Raw genomic sequence first — 19,900 nt, forward strand, 5'->3', positions numbered from 1 at the left:
TTGAAAAGAATGAAAACAGAGTAGGTGATAATTGTTTAATAAACTAATGGTACTACCGAATTAATACTATGTTGTAACACTTTGTAATCTGAAAATTTTAAAACCCTAACACAAATTTAATTTTGTGCTAGGACTTGAAAGAGCTTTAACGACTAATTTAAACAATTATAAGATCTACACTAATTATAATTATAAGATCTTCTTTTCCCAAAAGCCCTTAAGCATATGCGGCGGTACTAAGAATCATTTCACTTGTAGAAAGAGAGTAGAGACAATACAAGATTAAGCTAAAAGAAGATTTGCATTAAAATAAAAGTGTTTACAAATATGGTATGAAATTGAGAGAACAAAAGAAGATCTAGCACTATACTACCTACCAACTAGGAAAAGACTAGGTTAAAAAGATTGTCCTTACAAGTAAAAAGATGGGGGAATTTATAGCTAAAGATTTAGGGTTTAGGGGTAGGGTGGCTAAATCTTGTCCATCCATGGGCCTTGTGTGTTGGGTAGATCATAGCCCTCCATGTGCCCCCTTACTTGCCAACTCTCTTTGATTTTCTTCTTTTCTTTTCTTTTTCTTCCCCTTTTTTGCACTTTCTCTTCTTTCTTTATTTATCTACAATTTTCTGAAATAAAATAAATAAGCGATTAATACTACGAAAATAAACAAAAGATAGGCACTTAAATATGCAAAAATATGGACTAATCAATATATATATATTTTTTTTTTTGACAAAATGCAAATTCATTCCATTAAATTAAAACAAGTCTAGTCGGGACAACTCCCCAACTAACAATGCAATCAGGTTGATAAACAATAAAACGAGCTAAACAAATAGCCGCATTGTTTCCAGACTGCTTAACAAACTGAATCCAAGGATTCTTGAAATTGAAAATGAATACAAAGGCTTCTCGAGTAATCCAGCCTACATCAATCCCGAAAATGGTAGCTTCACAATTGACCTTCACAATAGTTCCATGGCTGTTGCGGTGTTCAGACGACTCAGTTGTAAAAACTAAGCAATGAGGAACAAAGGTCCTCGAATAATGAACAACTATAATTTGTGAAAGGTGAGCACATGCGATCGCCACCGTTCCAAGCATACCCCAGCTATCTACATGCCGAAAGCCAGCTATAGACATGCCAAAAGTATTAATGATGCGATAAGCCAGATCTCCCAAAACTCCATCACAGTCATTCTCATTGATAACACAGAACGACATATCAACGCAGAATCACCCAAGAATGGGGTACTAAATCAACACACGCCAAAAGGCGAGACGGGAAAAACACAATCGGATCTTTGATTTCAAAAAATCTGATTTATTCAGAAAACAATCAAGCCCAAACTCAAATCCGAAACAGATCCGAGAATAAAACTCGATTGGAATCTTCGAGGTTTAAGCAACACTCGATTTTATTAATAAATAAAAAACTAGTAAATAGTGGAGAAGATGGGAGAGCGAAAATGATTTGGTGGATGAAGAGGATGAAGGTGAAGAATGGAGAAGTGACGGCTATTTTTGGGAGTCGACTCTCAAAACCCTAATTTGAGAGAGAATAATCAAATATATATATTGAATATATTATTTGAAATTTATATTAGTGTATATATTAACCCGTGCTTTATTAGCATGGTATAATATGATATCATTTGTTTTGAAAATAATAGTGCCGCTGCAAGAGGTGCGACTTATTAACTAGTATATTTTTTTTGGTGTTGGTCGAAACATTAATATTTCAAATATCACGATCATAAAAAAAATGCCCCACAATATCACTTATTAACGAGATAGCGGGTTGCGTTAGATTACAAAAACAGAACACTATTTCGTATAACATTCTGCTGAGATTAAAAGAACAAAACACTACATGCGTTTTGTTGGGTTTAACATAACAGAACGCTAATTCATGTAGCGTTTTGCTGGGGTTAACTGAGCAAAACGCTACACGATTTTACATTTCCTTCCAAAATTAGAAACACTAAATTTTCTAGTAAGGTATATTTTTCCAACTCTGTTGTTTAGGACAATCCTTGTTTGTCTTGTGACACTAGCCTTTTTTTTCCTTTTTTTTGTAAATATTATTTTTAATACGTTTTGAAAACCAATTTTAATATCTTTTGCAAGGGAAATCATAAATATTAGATCACATATTTTTCATTCGTGCAACACCTGGAAACATCCTTCTTTGACAATCTGGATTCGGACCAGATGATTACGTATACAAGTGCTTCTCTGTTTGTCAGATATGAAAAAAAATAAGCAAGCGATCATATTTCATTTCTGTGGAAGACAATGCCTGAAGGGTTGTTATTCGTGAATCCAGAGGCCTTTCATCAAGGACACTCCACAGCAGTACTGTTAATTGCAAATTTTAGGCAAGAGCAAAGCATGTACTCCCTTTGTACCGGCAAGTCTACGTTAATTTTTGGCAAGTATTTTGAGACTCCTATAATATATAGTTTTATAATATTTTTTTTCCTAAATTGACTTTTAAATTTTTATTAAAAAATTATTATAAAACCATATTTTATAGAGAAAAAGCCTAAAATAACTAATATTGAAGTGGTGTGTGTTAAAAACATATACCGTGTTGTGTGCCTTTTTTAACCAACCGAACTCGTATTTCTTGAATGCGTGTCGATAAGAACTCCATTCATCGTCTTTTTCACCCTTTCTGCATGAATTCTCACATTTAAATACAGAACAGAAGGTACAAGCTCAAGTCTTGCACATATACTCCAGCTGGGTTGGGTCCGTCTTTTTTATTCATGAGGTACTCATCTTAGGAAGTGCGTTTTTTTAAAGACATACGCACATCTAAAATGCGTATCCGATTAGTGTGCATACTCAACACGCATTACTAGAATGCGTAGTCACAATCTTGCTACTATATAATGCAAATTCAAAATGCGTGTTCTTTGTTAAAAATATAAAACTTGACCACGCATGTTGGCATGCTTATTTGATTGGTTATTCTGGACAGTCCCTTCCGCCTATAGACATTTTGGACTTTTTTTTCTAAAATATGGATATTTTGGTCCTTCACCCTATTTTATAAGAGTGTCAAAATACGTGCAAACTAAACAACCGGCACAAAGAGCGACTATAAGAAGATCTTGAGTCAAACAATAAAATATGCTATATTCTGTCATCAATTGGATTGAGTTTGATGATCATTGTTTCGATATTCATAAGCTGATAGGCAGAGTCACTGTTAAGTTTGTAAAGATGAGTAAAGATGCATGTGACAGCAACCAGATTACAATTGTTTCGATGAAACTACTAGATATCTTGTCTTTAGAAATTCAGTCTGTATAGTACAATATAAGCTTGTCTTTATATAGAATTATCCCTGAAGTTTCTTCATGCCCTTAAAGATATAAACATATATGTTGCTTCCAAGATCAGAATGTGCACAAACAATGACGAGCTTAGCATATCGGTATAAGTTTCTTCAGAATCATCCGCAGTATTGTTCACAGGTATCACATATCTCACAACAGCAGCTGAGGCACTGAAAACAGGCGAGGGCAGTGCATAGTTGCGTAAATATAATGGTGCATCGCTCGTTTACTTGTGAACAAGCCTGAATGAAGCACTTGCAGCAGCAGCGATCCACTAGCCTCTCCTGAATATTTGATGCCACCTTCATCAGTTTCGACTCGTGTAACTTTATTTCTTCGCTTCCAGGAGGAAGGCTCTTGTATGTGGCAGTTAAATTGCCAAAACCAAAACCCGTGGTTTGGAGACAGATTACTTTCCTGCCATTTAATCCCATAATCTGTGACAGAATATTTTCAGCAACTAGCAATCGACAAGAAAAGCATGACAAACAATATTTATAAATGTAGATTCTTACATAAGCATCAGCTAAAAGAATGCAATTTCCTTTTAACTCCTCGAGGAAATAATTACTAGCCAGAAGCATACCTCTTTGACAAGAACTGGGCTAGAGGATTGCTTTTCTTGATCGGTCTGAACTAAAATCATGCTGGCATACTCTGATGGCATCCCTGTTTGAATACTAATCTTCGTGACCTAGAGAATGAATGACCCAAGATATGTGAAGTTGAACATACACATGAGAATTTTCCAGAAGGCAAATCGTTAAAAGTTTCACAGAGGAAAAAAAAAACTACTTTGAGGCAAAACTACATCCGCCTACATTACACTTCAGCAATCCTTCCCAGGCACGACGTAAAATCAAGACAGTTAATCAATTTCTTTAAGAAAGTAAAGACTGACCTTCTCTTCTAATTCTGTGCTTTCTGATAACCAAGCAAGACATGTGAGTGTATTAATTTGCCTTCTTGCTAGCACCTGCATCAAGTAACGCAAGCTATTTATCTGAAATGCAAAACAAGTATATAAATGACAAAGTTCTAATATTTGTTGTTGGCATTTGTCAACTGGGCTACTTCAGTCTGACAAACCTTTGCATATAATTAGGTTCAGAACTTGAGGAATTACCCTGTCCAGAGGAATGTCAATTGCTTTGTGTGCTTTCACATCTATCACGAAGGTACTCGAATCTGCCAAGATGCCACTAACTTGAACTGATTCAGGGAAGTACCCAGAATATCTGCCTGATACAATCACGGGAGAACTAGTCGAAAGGTCTGGAATCCGAAATGGACACAGCTGCCAATGAGGACAAAGGTAAACAGAGTTGAAGTGAATATGATGAGAACAAATCAAGATAACATAAAACACCTTATGGAGTTGTGATAATAATTTCATCTTCATACTGTAAGCTAGGTGATAAAACATATACATGTAAAGAAAAAAAGCTAGGGTGCAAGTCTTATACAATTATAGAGTAGCAAATACATTGTATCAATTGTAGCCTACTCTCAAAAATAACAGCCATGGTGAGTCCGATAGCATCAGTGTTTAGGTGATGAACCTTGAAAATCCACAACCAGTGTAAGACTTATTCAGAAGTAAAAAGGTGAGTACATCAGTATACCTCTAACTTATCGATCTTTTCCAGAGCATCAATTTTAATATTTGTAAGAATGAGGGACGAAGCTTTGTGAATAAGCCTTTTCAATTTGAAGATGATAGAATCTGGAAAAAAGATCATTGTGATAGTTAGTTTAAAGTTTAACAAGCACCATGCAAGGAAACTAGCAGATGGATACTATAATGAGGATCTTCTGGAAAGAAAAGCATGTTGCAGAACAGTAATGACAACTGTCATAACTAAGCTCTAAATAGATAGATCATAGATGTTTGATCAGTAGTGCAAGTTAGCATTATGTAATACATTCTGCCATTCTGTGAAGACAGACTTAAAGCTCGCATTAAATATGAATTTATAAGGCAAATACAAGAAACTCACCGATATCGTATGCTGCATCATGATAGCCTCTCCCAATTTGTGAAAGCATGTTCAGGAAGTAATGGTTACAGTATGAACCTGAAAAGGTCTATTAGCACAATAAAACTTCGGAAAACAAATACAAATAGGAACCAAGTGGTCAGCAACTGTTTTTATTTTCTATAAATATATAATATTAGTGATTAGTAATTCGTATGGTTAATGAACCTGAGACTGAACATGAGGAAGCAGTAATCATTAAGCTAACCTATGCCAAATGTGCTCATATGAGGACAAGTCAGACCCTCATCTAAAAGGCGTTTCTTCACGTCGTTACAAATGTCTCTTTCATTTACAACAGCCCCGTCTGTGATGAGGATAATTGATGGGACTGTATCACCAGTTTTTGTAGCCATCTCTACTGCCTGAAGTAAGCAGATGAATGTAGTCGTCAGTTATACAGAAGTAGTCCACAGTTATATGTTTGAGTAAGTACTACTAGTAGATTAATATATTATCATCTCATTATAGATCCTAGGATTTTGCTAAAGAATGTTTGTTAAGCAAACAAAATAGTATTATCATCTCATTTAGCAGCGATATAAAAGGGAATGGGAGTCCAACAGAACATGACACAACCTTCAATTTTTAGTGTTTAAAATTTCCGTCTTGTATGCAATATTTTAAAGAATGATGAGTATAGCCTTACATATCTAGCATCAATTGAAAATAAAATCTCAGAATAGTTTTTGTCAGATTTCACCAGCAGTTCGAAAAATCATGTTTGAGTTTCATACCTGATTTAGGGGTATCATAATGTTTGTGCCGCCATTTGGAATCAAATTTGTGCTGATCCATTCAGCAGCTTTTTCGATTATTTCATGCGTTGCTTGTTCCATGGATGGTGAGAATAACACACTACTCTCATTAAAGGCAATAATGTTAAAAGTATCCATTGGTTCAAGATCCGAAATGGCTTCTAGTACTGCAGTTTTTACTGACTCGATGGGACCTCCATGCATGCTTGCACTTGTATCTACTACAATGATCATTACCTTTCTGAAAACCTATAGCATTCTCTAAAACTTGTAAGTGTACAGATGTAACATGAAAGGGTAAACAAAATGAAAAAGAAAAAAAAAGGCCACTAACCTGCTTAAGACCGTCACTGCCCGGGAATAGGGTGAAGCAGAACATCTCTCTTTGGTCAAAATCATGAGGAGATGGTGCTTGCAAAAGGAGGCTGCCAGATATATCATCCGAACAAACCTGATGATGTGGTAGAGAATCAAGACCTACTATAATTAGTCAAACAGATTCAGACTTGCTTAAACCTTGCTGTTTTAATGATCATCAACAACGAAAAATTCAATTGCAGACAAAGCAGATCAAAAACTGGTACATTATGCAAACAAAACAATCATAAGGTCTTACAGAATAAGAAAATAAGAAGTCACAATTCGAGAAGGACATAACTTCTGCATCATATGAGAATACTAACTCCTGATCCCCGTGCTGAAGTTCCTGCATAGAAAGACAAGAGATTTATAAGACCGTGTCCAATGGTGGTGCTAAAATACGTATAGCTCCAAAAAAAGACTTGTGATATCAAAATAAAACCACCTGAGAACTTAAATAATTAATACATTCACTTGCCTTGAGAGAATGACTAGTACTTCTGCATTGAACCGGTGCTGGTATACCAGCCTTTAAATTCACCAGTATTTTTTCGCTTTTTGTGGTGTTACTCTCTACAGGTGTAACATAAGTCGGAAAACTAAAAGGAATGCAGAGGCAGAACTGACCATCTTCATATACCAATTTCTGGGACCATCTTACTTTAACATGGAGACTAGACCCGCCGTCAACCTTTTAAATTAAACAAAAAGCATCAATCAATCGCGCTCGTTCTTTTTCAAATTTATTAATATTCAACTCTCTGGATCAAAAATAACCTCTGGAACTTTTAGTGTATATATCTGATGTTTCAGTAAGCAACTATCCTTTGCAATGTCCATGTTCTCAGTATCGTACATTTCTCTGGTAGTAATCAACTGGGTATAAAATGATCTTCTACTAGTACTGACCTCAACACCAAGAACTGAACCCTGTCAAGCAAGTCAAAGAGAACTAAGCATCGACAACTTAAAGTCTTGAACGATATCAATGCTAATAGCAGAATTGTGATATCAGATATATTGCATATGAATTATGAACAATACCTCTTCACCCATTGGTATAGCAACGCGACAATCACAAGTTTTATTAGCAATAACACAATGAAGACGCCATGTTCCACTAAGTGTTACAAATGCAGTGTCCAAGTAACAATCCACTTCCATGTCAATTCCATGCATGTGTAACGGAATTAAAGCTGGTGGCTCACAAACTCCATACACATGAGGCTGATAACTGGGAATATCAGGATTATCCACCATTGCAGGCTTCAATATCTCCGCGTAAACCATTGGAGCCTTGGGCAAGCATGCCTCCACTGACCTATCCATCGACATTGAAGCCTTTGGCGCAGATGACAAGACCGTCTCCTTCCCATAATACACACGTCTCGAAAGCTTCAGACCAAGTGCCACTGAACTTGATAACTGATCAGCCATTTCAACAACTTTTCAAGCTAGCCTATATTATATCAAACTCGATCAAGCGGTGGTTTTACGTTAGGTGAAGTAAAATGACATACTCATTAAAGAAAGGTGAGCTTGATTAATGCTTATTTATTGATGCGCCTTAAACTTTTTATAAAGGTATGCTGCATTTATCTTTTTGTGAAGGACTGTTGTGGCCAAATAATTCAACTTCTGTTTCCTATCGTTTATTGCAATATATCTATTTATAATTTTGTAAGCAGGTGAGGATCATGGGCCAGTTTATCCAGAGTATTCACCCGAATGATGAAAAGGTGATCAGGGTGAACTTTAGAAATAACCATTCCATCAGAAATTGTTTCTCAGTCAAGTACTGCATTGGCGGCCGGGGTGGCAATATCATACACGACCTGAAACCCGACCCAAGCTTCAACCCGATTTAGTGAGAGAAAAGTCGAAAGTGACCCGAAAATCACCCGATTGACCCGAAATGGACCCGAAATTAGAATTTCATTTCTCGGACCTTCATTTTTCAGTTTTATTCAAATTTAAGTGATTTTAGCTTGACCTGAAAATCGACCCCATTGCTGTTTGCTGACACGAACACGACCTATTACCTGAAATTACAACCCCTCCGCGGCCGAACCAGAAATCAAAAAGAAATACAGGACCACTAAATTATAATGTAATGTATTACGGGGCTCAAATGTGAAATTTTCAATACATGACTGAAAAAAAAAAAAAAAAAAAAAACCAGTCGACGGGGCTTCAGCCTGGAATAGCCTTCCCCTAATTCCGCCTCCTGCATTTGAGTATTTGCAAAGTGTACCATAGCTAGTAAATTGTATAGCCTGACATTTTCTCAGAGTTTGAATGTATCAGAAATCCATACATCATCGAGTGGCTGATTCAAGTCGAAAAATCGAGAAAATATACGAATAATGACGAACAAATCTGAAATATCAATGTCTTCAGGTAGTTACTTAGTCCTAGTAGGATGGCAGATAGAAAATCTTGTGAATCACCCTATACCCCTCAACCATTCTGTTCAGAGCAAGGCAAAGGCTCATTCATGTATAATTCTACTAAAGGGAAGTGTTGAACACTACAAGGGATCAGAATTATTGTGTCTGCCACAGCCATATCTTTATCAAGGACGACAGAAAGCAACAAGATTGAAATGGACCGACCACGTTACCAGACAATTTGGGACCGATCATTTTAATAACAATGTTCAAGCTTCGTCTCTATGCTCATGCATTGTCACTTCGTAGCTAGTGCAGTTATAGTCGGAGTCCCATCATCTCCCGCTCTCTCAACTCCATTTCTGCAGGCTGTCTGATATGCGTTGCATTTCCCCTCTTCCTGCTTTTTGCAAATTATACCCGTCTTGTTGTGTTCGAAAAAAGCAAAAAATCGAAACTGTTGTGTTAAAACCAGCGTCGCATGGATTAATCCGAACTTGGAGATTAGAAAATCAGATATATTTTAATATTAAAATATCATTTAACATTTAGTTATTATAATATCAATTAACTATTTAGTAATTAATATATTTACTATATTCATAAATTCTATAGTTATTCATGTTTAAAGAATATGGTATTTTAATTTCAATAATTTATCGTATATATTTCGATTAAAAAAATATATTTAAAGATTAATTGGATTTCAAAAATCGAATCGAAAGCCGACCTTGCAGGAGATTAATCGGTTAAATCGGGGATTTTTAGAACACTTGTTAAAACTATATTTCTAATACCATATTACCCATTTTTCAAAAAATTAGTTTTAAAAGTTTAATTGGTTATTCTAGTATGGTTTTATAGGTCAAACTGATCGATTTTTAGGGATTCATTTAGAAATACATAAGCTGTAAAAAAAAAATTCAAAATTTTTTAGAATAAAAATAATTTTAAAATATCAATTTTTAAAATATATTTTCAAAAATATGATCTACAACTGTTGCAATTATATATGCAACTAATCAACGAGAATCAACTACAAATGCAACTTCAAAAAAATTTAATACTTGATATCATATTTAATTACATAACAAGTTGTGGTTGCGCTTCTTGGAGATCTATGTATATGTATCTATACATCTAAATGATAAATCTAACCATCACAGAAATGTAATCTCGACTCAACTTACTGGCACAAATCTTGAAATCACAACCGAATTTGTCATCTCTTTATCTCTTTACATCCGCATCATCTCACTCGCGCTCCCCGTCTCCTTTAATTGAATCATCCAAATCGCGATGCCAAACCCTAGAATATCTCTGCCTCCGACTCACTGCGGAATCGCCGAAGTTGATCGATTTCATCAAGCTCAATTTTGATAAGCTCAATTTTGATAAGGACTACTCGACAAAGGTCGGGATAAAGAAGAACCATTACTAAAGCCGAAATCAATGAAGAAATCGATCCTGAGATATGAGAAATATACGCAAATTAAAGAGATGAGGGAATTGAAGTTGCATCAGTTTGCGAGGAGGTGAAATGCCCGAATTCCGAGGAGATGAGGGAATTGAAGTTGCATCAATTTGCGAGGAGGCGAAATGCCCGAATTTCGAGGAGGGGTTGGTATGGTGGCGAAACTACTGCTACCTGTTGTAGTGACTAAAATCAAACTATAAATTAACTTCTTTGAGAATTAAATCAAAATTACATATATAGTTGTGAAACTTACGAACCGTATTTTTGAAAATAAAATCTAAAAGATCGTAATCTTGAAAATAAATTTTAAAGTAGCAATTTTTTGATTATACTCTTAAAAAGGTAGTATTTAGGTAATTTCTCATAAAATTACAAATTTTCTCCAACTTTTAAATTTATTATTCCGTTGAATGATAAATAGTTAAAGCAAAAGTAGAGATTGGAAAAATGTGTTTTATAAATTGAAAAGAAATCTTAAAGTTCAAGATTATAAATAGAAACTAACTAAAACTATTATTTAGAATGAAGGTATGTACTAGCCTCGGGTTTCCTGTAATTATATTTCGGTGTTTGCTAATTCTTATAATAATAATCTACTTGAATATTCTAATATAATTACTAGATATAAATAGATAAGTCATCTTTATCAAAAGTATAACAGGTAAAAATGAATTTATCCGATTAGTTTTTTATAACATACACAAATTTTTACAAAATGTCAAGCTATAAAAAGTCACAAATTTCTTGTCATGAAAAAAAGTTATATTTCATTTATCAATCAATTATCATACATAAAAGATAATTAACCCCAATTTTAGCCAAAGAAGAAGTAGTGTTGAAGAACGAAATGAAACAATAAACAGTGAAAGCAAACACATCCTGGTGCAAGTCCGTTGACTAGAAAAGAAAAGAGGCTGTTTCATCACAACTCCGCTCTTTCTCACCTCCACGTGTCCATCCAAACAACACATATGTTCGCAAGTGTCAGGTTCGCACGAGAACCGGAACAATCCAACATCTTACAACATCGTCTAATCTATCAACAATTCAAATCTTTCTCAACTCTTTAAACCCAAACACACACACAAACCTCAATTCGTCATTTCTTTAGGAACTCAGTTTTGTCTTAACATCGACCCTTTTCGGACAGGTTTGTATCGTTAACTTTTACTTCATCATTCTTGTACATCTGTTATTTATTTTTTGATTGCAGCGAATTTGATAATTGCTGTTGTTGTCTTATTTGTGGCTGGCTAGATACAAAGTTTAGATATATCTTACTTGGTTTTGTGATCTAGTTTTTAAGTTATTTGATTTAGTTTTTAAGTTGGATGATGATGATGATATGATTGTATTCCTTTCACTTGATGTTTGATAATTTGAGTGTTGATTTTGTTGTCCTGATCATATTTAGGTTATTTTGAAATTGCTGAGAATTTGGGATGAGTTAGGGTTCTGTTTTCAGCATATTTGGCGTGCTTGGGAAGACTTGGAGAAGAAATTTTCTGAAGGGTTTGGTTTTATTTGAGATAAAATTTAATAAATACGGGTGTGGAGATTTTTATAATTGTATTTATATTATGGCTTATGCTTTGTTTGAGGGGAATAAATAAAATGAAGTATGGATTGAAGGGGAAATTATGAACAAAGTTAAAGGTAAGGATGTAGAGGAAGTAAGAGTGCGGAATTTGGGAGTGTTAATTTTCTGTGATGAGGTTCCTGAAGTAGATGAGGAAGTATTATTGAGCATTCATCCCTATATCTGTCGGAATGAAGTCTATTGAATTTGTTAATATGGAAGTTCTGAATATTTACACACTGAGCCGCACACGTTCCATTCCATTCTTACCCAGTTGGATCTTATTTTAGATTGAACAGAGCATTATTTGTGTCTTCAAAGAGATTGAGTTTGATTGCTCCTTTGATGCTATATAATTTGAATTCATTTCATTACTCACTTTTATGTTTTATGAAGTTATTTTCATATTCTGTGAATTTGAATGCTTCCTTTCTTTACTTTGGCTATCCTGATATTGTTAGTCTCTTACAGATACCAATATTTAGCATAATTTGGCATTAGATTGTATCAATCAGATGTTTTTTGTTATATCAATTAGATGTAATTTGTTAATATACAGGGCTAAGGAGCACAAACTCATGGCAACTGCAACTATGGCAACTGCGGCTGGTGCAGCTGCTCTCTTATATTATACTTTAAACAAGAAAGTTGAGACGATTATTGAAACTGAAGATGATGATGCCAGTAGTATCCAAAGACGAAGAAATGTACGTTTAGGGATTGATAGAGTTTCCAATAGACTTATTCAAGCCCCTGCGACATGGTTGGAGACTATTTCTACGTTGTCAGAAACACTTAGATTTACTTACTCTGAGACTTTGGGGAAGTGGCCCATTGCCGATTTAGCTTTTGGCATCAACTTTCTTTTAAAAAGACAGGCAAGGATTGTTTGTATGCTAATTTAGTATATGATGGTTTCTGCTTATTAGAAGAAAACATGTTTATCCATTTTACTCGGAGACCTTAAAACTTGCGCTTTATTGCAATTATTTTTGCTTAATTGCTACTATTGTTTGCTTAATTCTACTATGCATAAAATTGAATCAAATCAGATATTATTCTAAATAATGTCTTTCGCAAGATGAAGTAAATATCATTTCAAAAAAAAATATTGCGAACTTCATAAATTTAGTAATACTTTCGCTTCTCCTACAAGATCAATGTATTAGTTACTTTGTATAGATCTTATATGAGCAACTTCCATAATTAGTGATTAGGTTATCCGCATAAATTTTGAATTAGCAGATCTAGGCCTCTCCCAAGATTAATATTTGTGAAGGTTTACTTGTTCAAATTCGTTTCATAACTTCAATTAATAAGAGCAAGTCCAGTGTTATACTATACTTGGTTCCATTGCATAATTTGAAATTTAATGAAAAAATAACCACTCCAAATATATTGCGTACTAAAATGTAAATATGTGTTCACTTGGTTCCAAAATTGCAACTAAGGATGGATATCTGATTTCTTGCCACATAATCAATCAACTAGAAATGAAGTGCAAGTTGGCCCCTTCATGTGAAAGTTTAAAGAGTCGGATAAAATTTTCTCTAAGTTTGGAACTAAGGTTGCAATGTGCATCTAGCAATGGAGCACAAGTTCCATTTTAGCACCTAAAAATACCTTTTGATGCCATATTATAGCGAAGCTCTGGTCTTTTTGCACGTCTTACAACCGTAACTGTTGTGAGTATTTATTTTAGATATATTTTATATTGTAAATTAGTTTGCATATATTGAAGTGAAAATGATAATTTTGCAGGGGAACCTTAGAGTTTCCAGCGTCTTTGGTGGCAAGGATAGTACACAGCTTACTGGAGCTAATGTAAGTTCTGAACTTAGGCATCTCCTACAGTTGCTGACTCTTTGCTGGCATTTCTCGAAAAAGCCATTTCCATTATTTCTGCAAGAAATTGGCTATTCACAAGACGATGTCCTCCTTCAGGAACCTAAAGCTGGGGTAAGTAATTTAAACATTCAAACTTGCAAACATATCTCTTTGGTCTGGATTTATGACTGTCATCTATCTTTCTTGCGCAATTTAACTTTCATTTCGTTTACCATTGAGCAAGAGAATGTGTAAAAGGGAACGTAGTGTCTCTGACTTTCTCATAGGAGCTAGCAATTCCACTAGGTAGTAACCTGAAAATAAAATATAATTTAATATTATAATTGTGATGTGCTGTTGCATTTCTTTTAGTTTTTGCCAGTTTATTGACCTCAATTGTTATTATATTATTATTGCAGATTTTGAAGCCAGCTTTTACCATATTGGTAGACCATAAAACAAAATCTTTTCTGTTATTGATTCGTGGAACTCACAGTATTAAAGATACACTAACAGCCGCAACTGGAGCAGTAGTACCATTTCATCACTCAGTTGTGCACGACGGAGGGTTAAGTAATTTAGTATTAGGTTATGCCCATGGTGGAATGGTAGCAGCAGCTCGATGGATTGCAAAACTTTCAATTCCATCTCTTACCAAAGGGCTTGATAAGTATCCCGATTATAAACTTAAGGTAATAACAATTGGACTTTCTCTTTTACAGGAAATGAAATATATGCTTGAGACTAGAACCTGAGTAGAGTTGTCCTATCTACTTATGGAAACTAAGAGAATATAATCTTTTACCATGATGATTACTGTTCAAAGTTTGGAAATAAGCATATAGTTAACCTGGGTAGAATAGTGCTATCTACTTATGGAAAATAAGAGAATATAATCTTTTACCATGACAATTACTGTTCAGAGTTTGGAAATAAGCATATAGTTTGAATAAAATGATCTGCTCTGAATTGTTATTACAAACTGTTGAACTCTCCCAATCAAAATAATATATAGATTTATATGTCACCTCTACAATGTTGCTGGTTCTTATTATATTGACTGACCAAATCTGATACATATATTATCTGAAATTGAAAGTTTCTTAGTCTTCAGTAAATTGTGAGGAAATTTTTTAAAAGTTTATTTAGAAGTTTAGTGGTCTTGTTAGGATAGGGTTTTATTGATTACAATTTTTTGTTATCCGATAATTGTGGGGGATTTAGGCTTTTATTACAGTTTGAAGCGTGAACCTTTAAAACTCCTCTCTCTTTTTTTTTTTAACAATTTACAATTAGAAACAAAATAATAGATAGAAAGATTGCAATCATTGCGACACCCATTAATTTTTTTTTTATTTTGAATATCTTTTTCCTGTCAGAATAAAGATAAAATCCAATCAATAGGATTATTAACCCCACTCTACCTTACGTCCTTGACAGCCCATCTTTGTCTCTGTAGAGTTTTTTAGTATTGGTCAAGAAATTTGCTTCCAAACCTTATTTTTGTACCTGTGTTCGGAGTCTCTCTGGTTTCCGGTGAATATTGAAGTCTAAATACTGATCATTGGAAACTTTTTAGCGGTTGGCTATGTTACCTGGACTTGAGTATGGGTGTCGGATATAGGTGCTTATCCTAGAGTCAGATTCGTTGTTTTAGGATAATTAGAATTCTTGGATATGGATCCGAAATTAGACTCGGTGTGGGGACTTGGCGCTTAAGCTCTACGCACGTAAAACTTTATATAGATTTATGGTACAATCTTAAAATAGTGTCTATTGCACATTAATCACATCCACTTAATTATGTTAGTTTAATTGTAGCATAAAATCAATAGAATTACATAAAAGCAAGTCATTCATGGACCTTGTTCTCTATAAACAAGTTCTAATAAAACATATATTTTTATTTTGAACTGGGATGCTGCAAGGGGAAGTGCCCGGTTATAATAAGAAGGATCCGACTGAGATCTCATATCCACACCCATGTCATGTCTGGGGGACACTAGTATAAGCACAGACATGGAGAGTCCGGGTAACATAGGCGGTTGGACTTGACAGCTCTACTGGAACATTTGTGGAGCGCCTGGTGCAGGCCACCATGGGTTTTGTGGGGAAGGTAGGGAAATGATACACTATGAGATTGGATGCAGTAGGCAGTTAATCTTGGCTGGAAAGGGGATAAATGGCAGAGAGAAGTTTTACCAAGAATGATGAGTTCACAACTAGCCCACCATAGCTTTTCACTGCCTAATTGTAAATTCACCGGAAAACTGTCATGGCTTATTGAAATGGTTAAATTGTGTCAACAATAAGGTCTGGTTGCTGATTTCTTGAATTAAGGTTTGAAATGTTATAGTGGTAAAGCTGAAGGTTTTAAAATGTCTGAAAGGCTTTATGTAACTATCTATGCTAAGTAGTTGTATAGTGTATATTAATAATTGTATTGCACTGCTTGGGTGTCAGATTGTTGGACACTCGTTAGGTGGTGGTACAGCAGCACTTCTAACTTTTGTATTGCGGGAGCGTAAAGAATGGTCTACAGCTTGTTGTGTTGCCTTCGCTCCAGGTTTGCTTTCTTGCATACTAGTCTCCAGGTTTACTTTGTTGCATACTCGTAGAATCTGCTCTTCTATAAACCTATGGACTTGTATACTTAAAAGTAAAATTCCATCCCGTGTATTCTGGTTAGTTTGTTTAGGTGCACTAATATCTGCCTTTTCATTTTTAATCAAAGTTCGATTCTGACTAACTATTTGATACAGCTGCTTGTATGACTTGGGAATTGGCTGACTCGTGCAATGAATTCATTACATCTGTCATAAATGGTGCTGATTTGGTCCCTACGTTTTCAGCTGCTTCCATGGACGACTTGCGTACAGAGGTTGAAATCTTGTCCCTTGCTAACTATTATAATCTTGGATTTCTTCTTCTTTGCTTATTTCTTACACTGATGATATGATCTTCTGACATTTCTCAATAGAGCCCTCAGATGCCTACTTCCACCTGCATTAACTTTAGTTTTGTTGATGTTAAGTCATGTCATATTCTTGCATACTTCTCTTAGATGGACATGTCCTCCATTAACCTGTCTTGGTTGGAACATTAATCATATTTGTTTCATGTGTGTATATACTTATTTGTGTATATACTTCTTTCTATAGGTGACAGCATCTGCTTGGATAAATGATCTGAGGAACCAAATTGAGCAAACTAGAATTCTTAGTACCGTTTATCGTTCTGCATCAGCATTGGGTTCTCGACTTCCATCCATTGCTACTGCTAGAGCGAAAGTCGCCGGTGCTGGTGCAATGCTGCGCCCGGTTTCAAGTGGCACCCAGGTAGTTACACTTGCTTGAGATATGAATTCAGTTTTTAATTACATAATACCAAAGCCTCTTGCATCATATTTGACTCAGCAATGATTTAATTGTAGTAACATGATTATTATTACTGGATTTACTTTGTTCCCGTTCACCATACATATGTTATAGATCTGTACTCATGCTATCTTCAACTAAACAATTTACTCATTTTGAAAATCATAATCTAGTCCAAATCAATTAGTAAATTTGTATCACATTTAGACTGCAGATTCAACTCAGATGTTTAAATTAGGGAATTCAGATGAGCATGAGCCACCTCATCCTGATCATTTGTAGATTGTCATCAAATGACAATCTTTTGTTGTGTTTCTATTGGCTGTAGGTTGTAATGAAGAGAGCACAAAGCATGGCTCAGTCAGCACTGTCACGCCCTTCTCTTCAGATATCATCATGGTCGTGTATGGGTCCTCGCCAGAGGCCTAAACCGAATGGAGGAGATTCCAAAGAGTCTTCCTCAAGCAGAACAGAAACTTCTCAGCCTCTTGTTAGGTCTCCTAAGAAGAACATATCTACTGCTGAAGCCTTAGAACTTCCTGTATCATCTGAGGGGTTGGTTTGGGATTCTGAAATGGATGTTTCTTGTTCAGAAAAATCAGGTTTTAATGATGAAGTGGATGTCGATGGCCACTATGATCTTGTTGGACAGAACACAAATGAAGATGGTGGTGTTAATGAAGTTGAGTTATGGAGGCAACTCGAGGATGAGCTTTATGATTCTGTGGAAGGTGATGAAGCTGATACCACAAAGGAAATTAGGGAGGAAGAGGCAGAAGCTATTGCAGAGATAAGTGAAACCGAGCCTGAGAGCTCGGTACCAGATACAAAAGAGGTGCACAGATTTTTCCCTCCAGGAAGAATTATGCATATCGTTTCTCTCCACTTAAATGAGCCAGGAGATGAAACTGATAGCAGGATTTCCGCTGACACTGATAATAGCCAGCTGGCGGATACAAAGGTTGGCATATTTCTGACTTCTAGATCTGTATACAGTAAACTGAGGCTGTCACGAACTATGATTGCAGACCACTTTATGCCTGTTTATAGAAAACAGATTGAAAGATTGATCGATGAACTTGAGGAGGATACACTTGATAACATTAACATAGAGGCTGAAGCAGAGATAAAAATATAGGATATTGGCTTTGAACATACTTTTATTGTAAAGAAGTGTACGGAAGAGGAACTTAGTCTCTTCATTTTTGGGAGTCGATGAATGCACTTGAGTTGTGATTAGTTACTCCTGCTGTTGACATTTGTTTTCTTTCTTCGTTTACTTTCTTCCAACACTATATATTTAATTATGACCAAAGGAATTTGATCTTGTTTTACATATGATTGTTGGCAACTGTTTTGTTAATGAATTGGTTTGTACTCGTTTGCCCTCGATCGTTCAGGGGGCTCTAGGGCTGTGTATAATATTGGGATGCACATCCGTCTGGGCACGGAACCGGCACTGTTAAGCAGGTGTGCTGTGCCGGGCTCGTGCCTAAGAAAACTATTACGCGGTCAGGGAGTGCCTAAGAAAACTGGCCCTGCAGTTTATGCGGTTAGGGACGTGAGTTAGGCAGGCAGGTTGGGGTTTGGTTTGGGTTTGACTGTGTAGGGACGTGAGTTAGGCATGCAGGTTGGGTTTTGGTTTGGGTTTGATTGTGGCTGGCTTTAGTGGAAGAACTTGAGTTTTGGTTTGGGTTTGACTGTGGCTGGCTTTAGTGGAAGGACAAAGGCGGAGCTAGGAAATTTATTTCACGCAGGTTAAAATATTGGTTTGGGTTTAAGTGTGACCGGCTTTAGTGGAAGAACAAGGGTGGAGTTAGGAAATTTATTTCATCTAGGCTAAGTTCTGTGATAGTACTACGATATCACCTATATCATATCACCTGTACACAAAACACATTAAAGTAAGAAAATTTGATATCATTATTACCACTGTAAGATAATCACTGTAAGAGTATGAAAATTTGATATCACCTGTACGACTATAAGAGTATGATATTATCTCGCTTACGACATGTGCAAGTTAATGTTCTCTGAAAAATTAATTACCAAATTTGAAAAATTCTTATTCGTTATTTGTGTTGCAGCCTTCGATTCTTAATAGTTAATAGGATAAAATTCATTTATTATCGATATGTTCAACATTAGTATTAGATGAGCAATGTACCTCACTCAAAAGTGCGGATGTACTTAGTTTCGAATATACTTTTCAATTTCAAAATTTATGTTAAGTCTTCATTATTTAAATAAATAATATTAATGTTATATTTTTTAATTTTTTTAATCTTATTAGGAAATCGAACAATGATAAGATTTTAACCTAACTCAAACCATCCCGACTCAACCCAAATATATGAAGGGGCTGGCTAACCTGTGCCCTCAGGGTACAGGTTAAAATGTATTTAATGCATCTTGGTGGTAGTTGGCAGCTAATGTGATTCTAGTTTTTTTTGTAACAATACATTAATGACTAATTACATTCAAATCATATTTGATATTTTATTTAATCATATATTATATTATAATTTGAATTATTATATTTTTTAAGAATATTAAAATAATAAAGACTCATAAATTTATTATTAAATATTAGATTGGCCGATTTTAATTAGAAGGCTGATTTTAATTTGAAAATTAGTGTGCATGCAGGGGGGCCTCGTTATTATTTGTGCGATGAAATCAATTAAAAATTATCATATAAAATGTGATAAAAGAACTATTCTATGTTCCCCCATTTTTTTGA

The 19,900-nt window shown here is 35.2% G+C and overlaps 2 protein-coding genes across 4 annotated transcripts; one reads left to right on the forward strand and one right to left on the reverse strand.

Annotated features, from left to right (window-relative positions):
- Positions 1–3,122: 3,122 nt before the first annotated feature.
- LOC108225246 (uncharacterized) lies at positions 3,123–8,125 on the reverse strand. Of its 2 annotated transcripts, none has more exons than XM_017400076.2 (13): positions 7,552–8,125; positions 7,285–7,437; positions 6,986–7,198; positions 6,764–6,853; positions 6,482–6,598; positions 6,127–6,396; positions 5,598–5,754; positions 5,351–5,428; positions 4,976–5,076; positions 4,477–4,647; positions 4,252–4,326; positions 3,937–4,044; positions 3,123–3,767 (listed from the first exon to the last, which is right to left on the reverse strand). In XM_017400076.2, exons 1-13 carry the CDS (start codon positions 7,942–7,944, stop codon positions 3,501–3,503), a joined length of 2,193 nt encoding a protein of 730 aa, XP_017255565.1. In that variant the 5' UTR covers positions 7,945–8,125; the 3' UTR covers positions 3,123–3,500. The 2 variants fall into 2 exon arrangements, with proteins under 2 accessions (XP_017255565.1, XP_017255564.1); XM_017400075.2 differs by having other exon boundaries at positions 3,123–3,787; positions 7,552–8,123.
- Positions 8,126–11,244: 3,119 nt separating this feature from the next.
- LOC108228192 (uncharacterized) lies at positions 11,245–18,495 on the forward strand. Of its 2 annotated transcripts, XM_017403715.2 has the most exons (9): positions 11,245–11,524; positions 11,789–11,886; positions 12,513–12,831; positions 13,715–13,912; positions 14,200–14,472; positions 16,244–16,346; positions 16,543–16,661; positions 16,942–17,118; positions 17,486–18,495. In XM_017403715.2, exons 3-9 carry the CDS (start codon positions 12,532–12,534, stop codon positions 18,293–18,295), a joined length of 1,980 nt encoding a protein of 659 aa, XP_017259204.1. In that variant the 5' UTR covers positions 11,245–11,524; positions 11,789–11,886; positions 12,513–12,531; the 3' UTR covers positions 18,296–18,495. The 2 variants fall into 2 exon arrangements, with proteins under 2 accessions (XP_017259204.1, XP_017259202.1); XM_017403713.2 differs by lacking the exon at positions 11,789–11,886 and having other exon boundaries at positions 11,246–11,524.
- Positions 18,496–19,900: the final 1,405 nt, after the last annotated feature.

Source organism: Daucus carota, chromosome 6, assembly GCF_001625215.2.
Source record: "Daucus carota subsp. sativus chromosome 6, DH1 v3.0, whole genome shotgun sequence".
NCBI classification, from domain to species: domain Eukaryota; kingdom Viridiplantae; phylum Streptophyta; class Magnoliopsida; order Apiales; family Apiaceae; genus Daucus; species Daucus carota.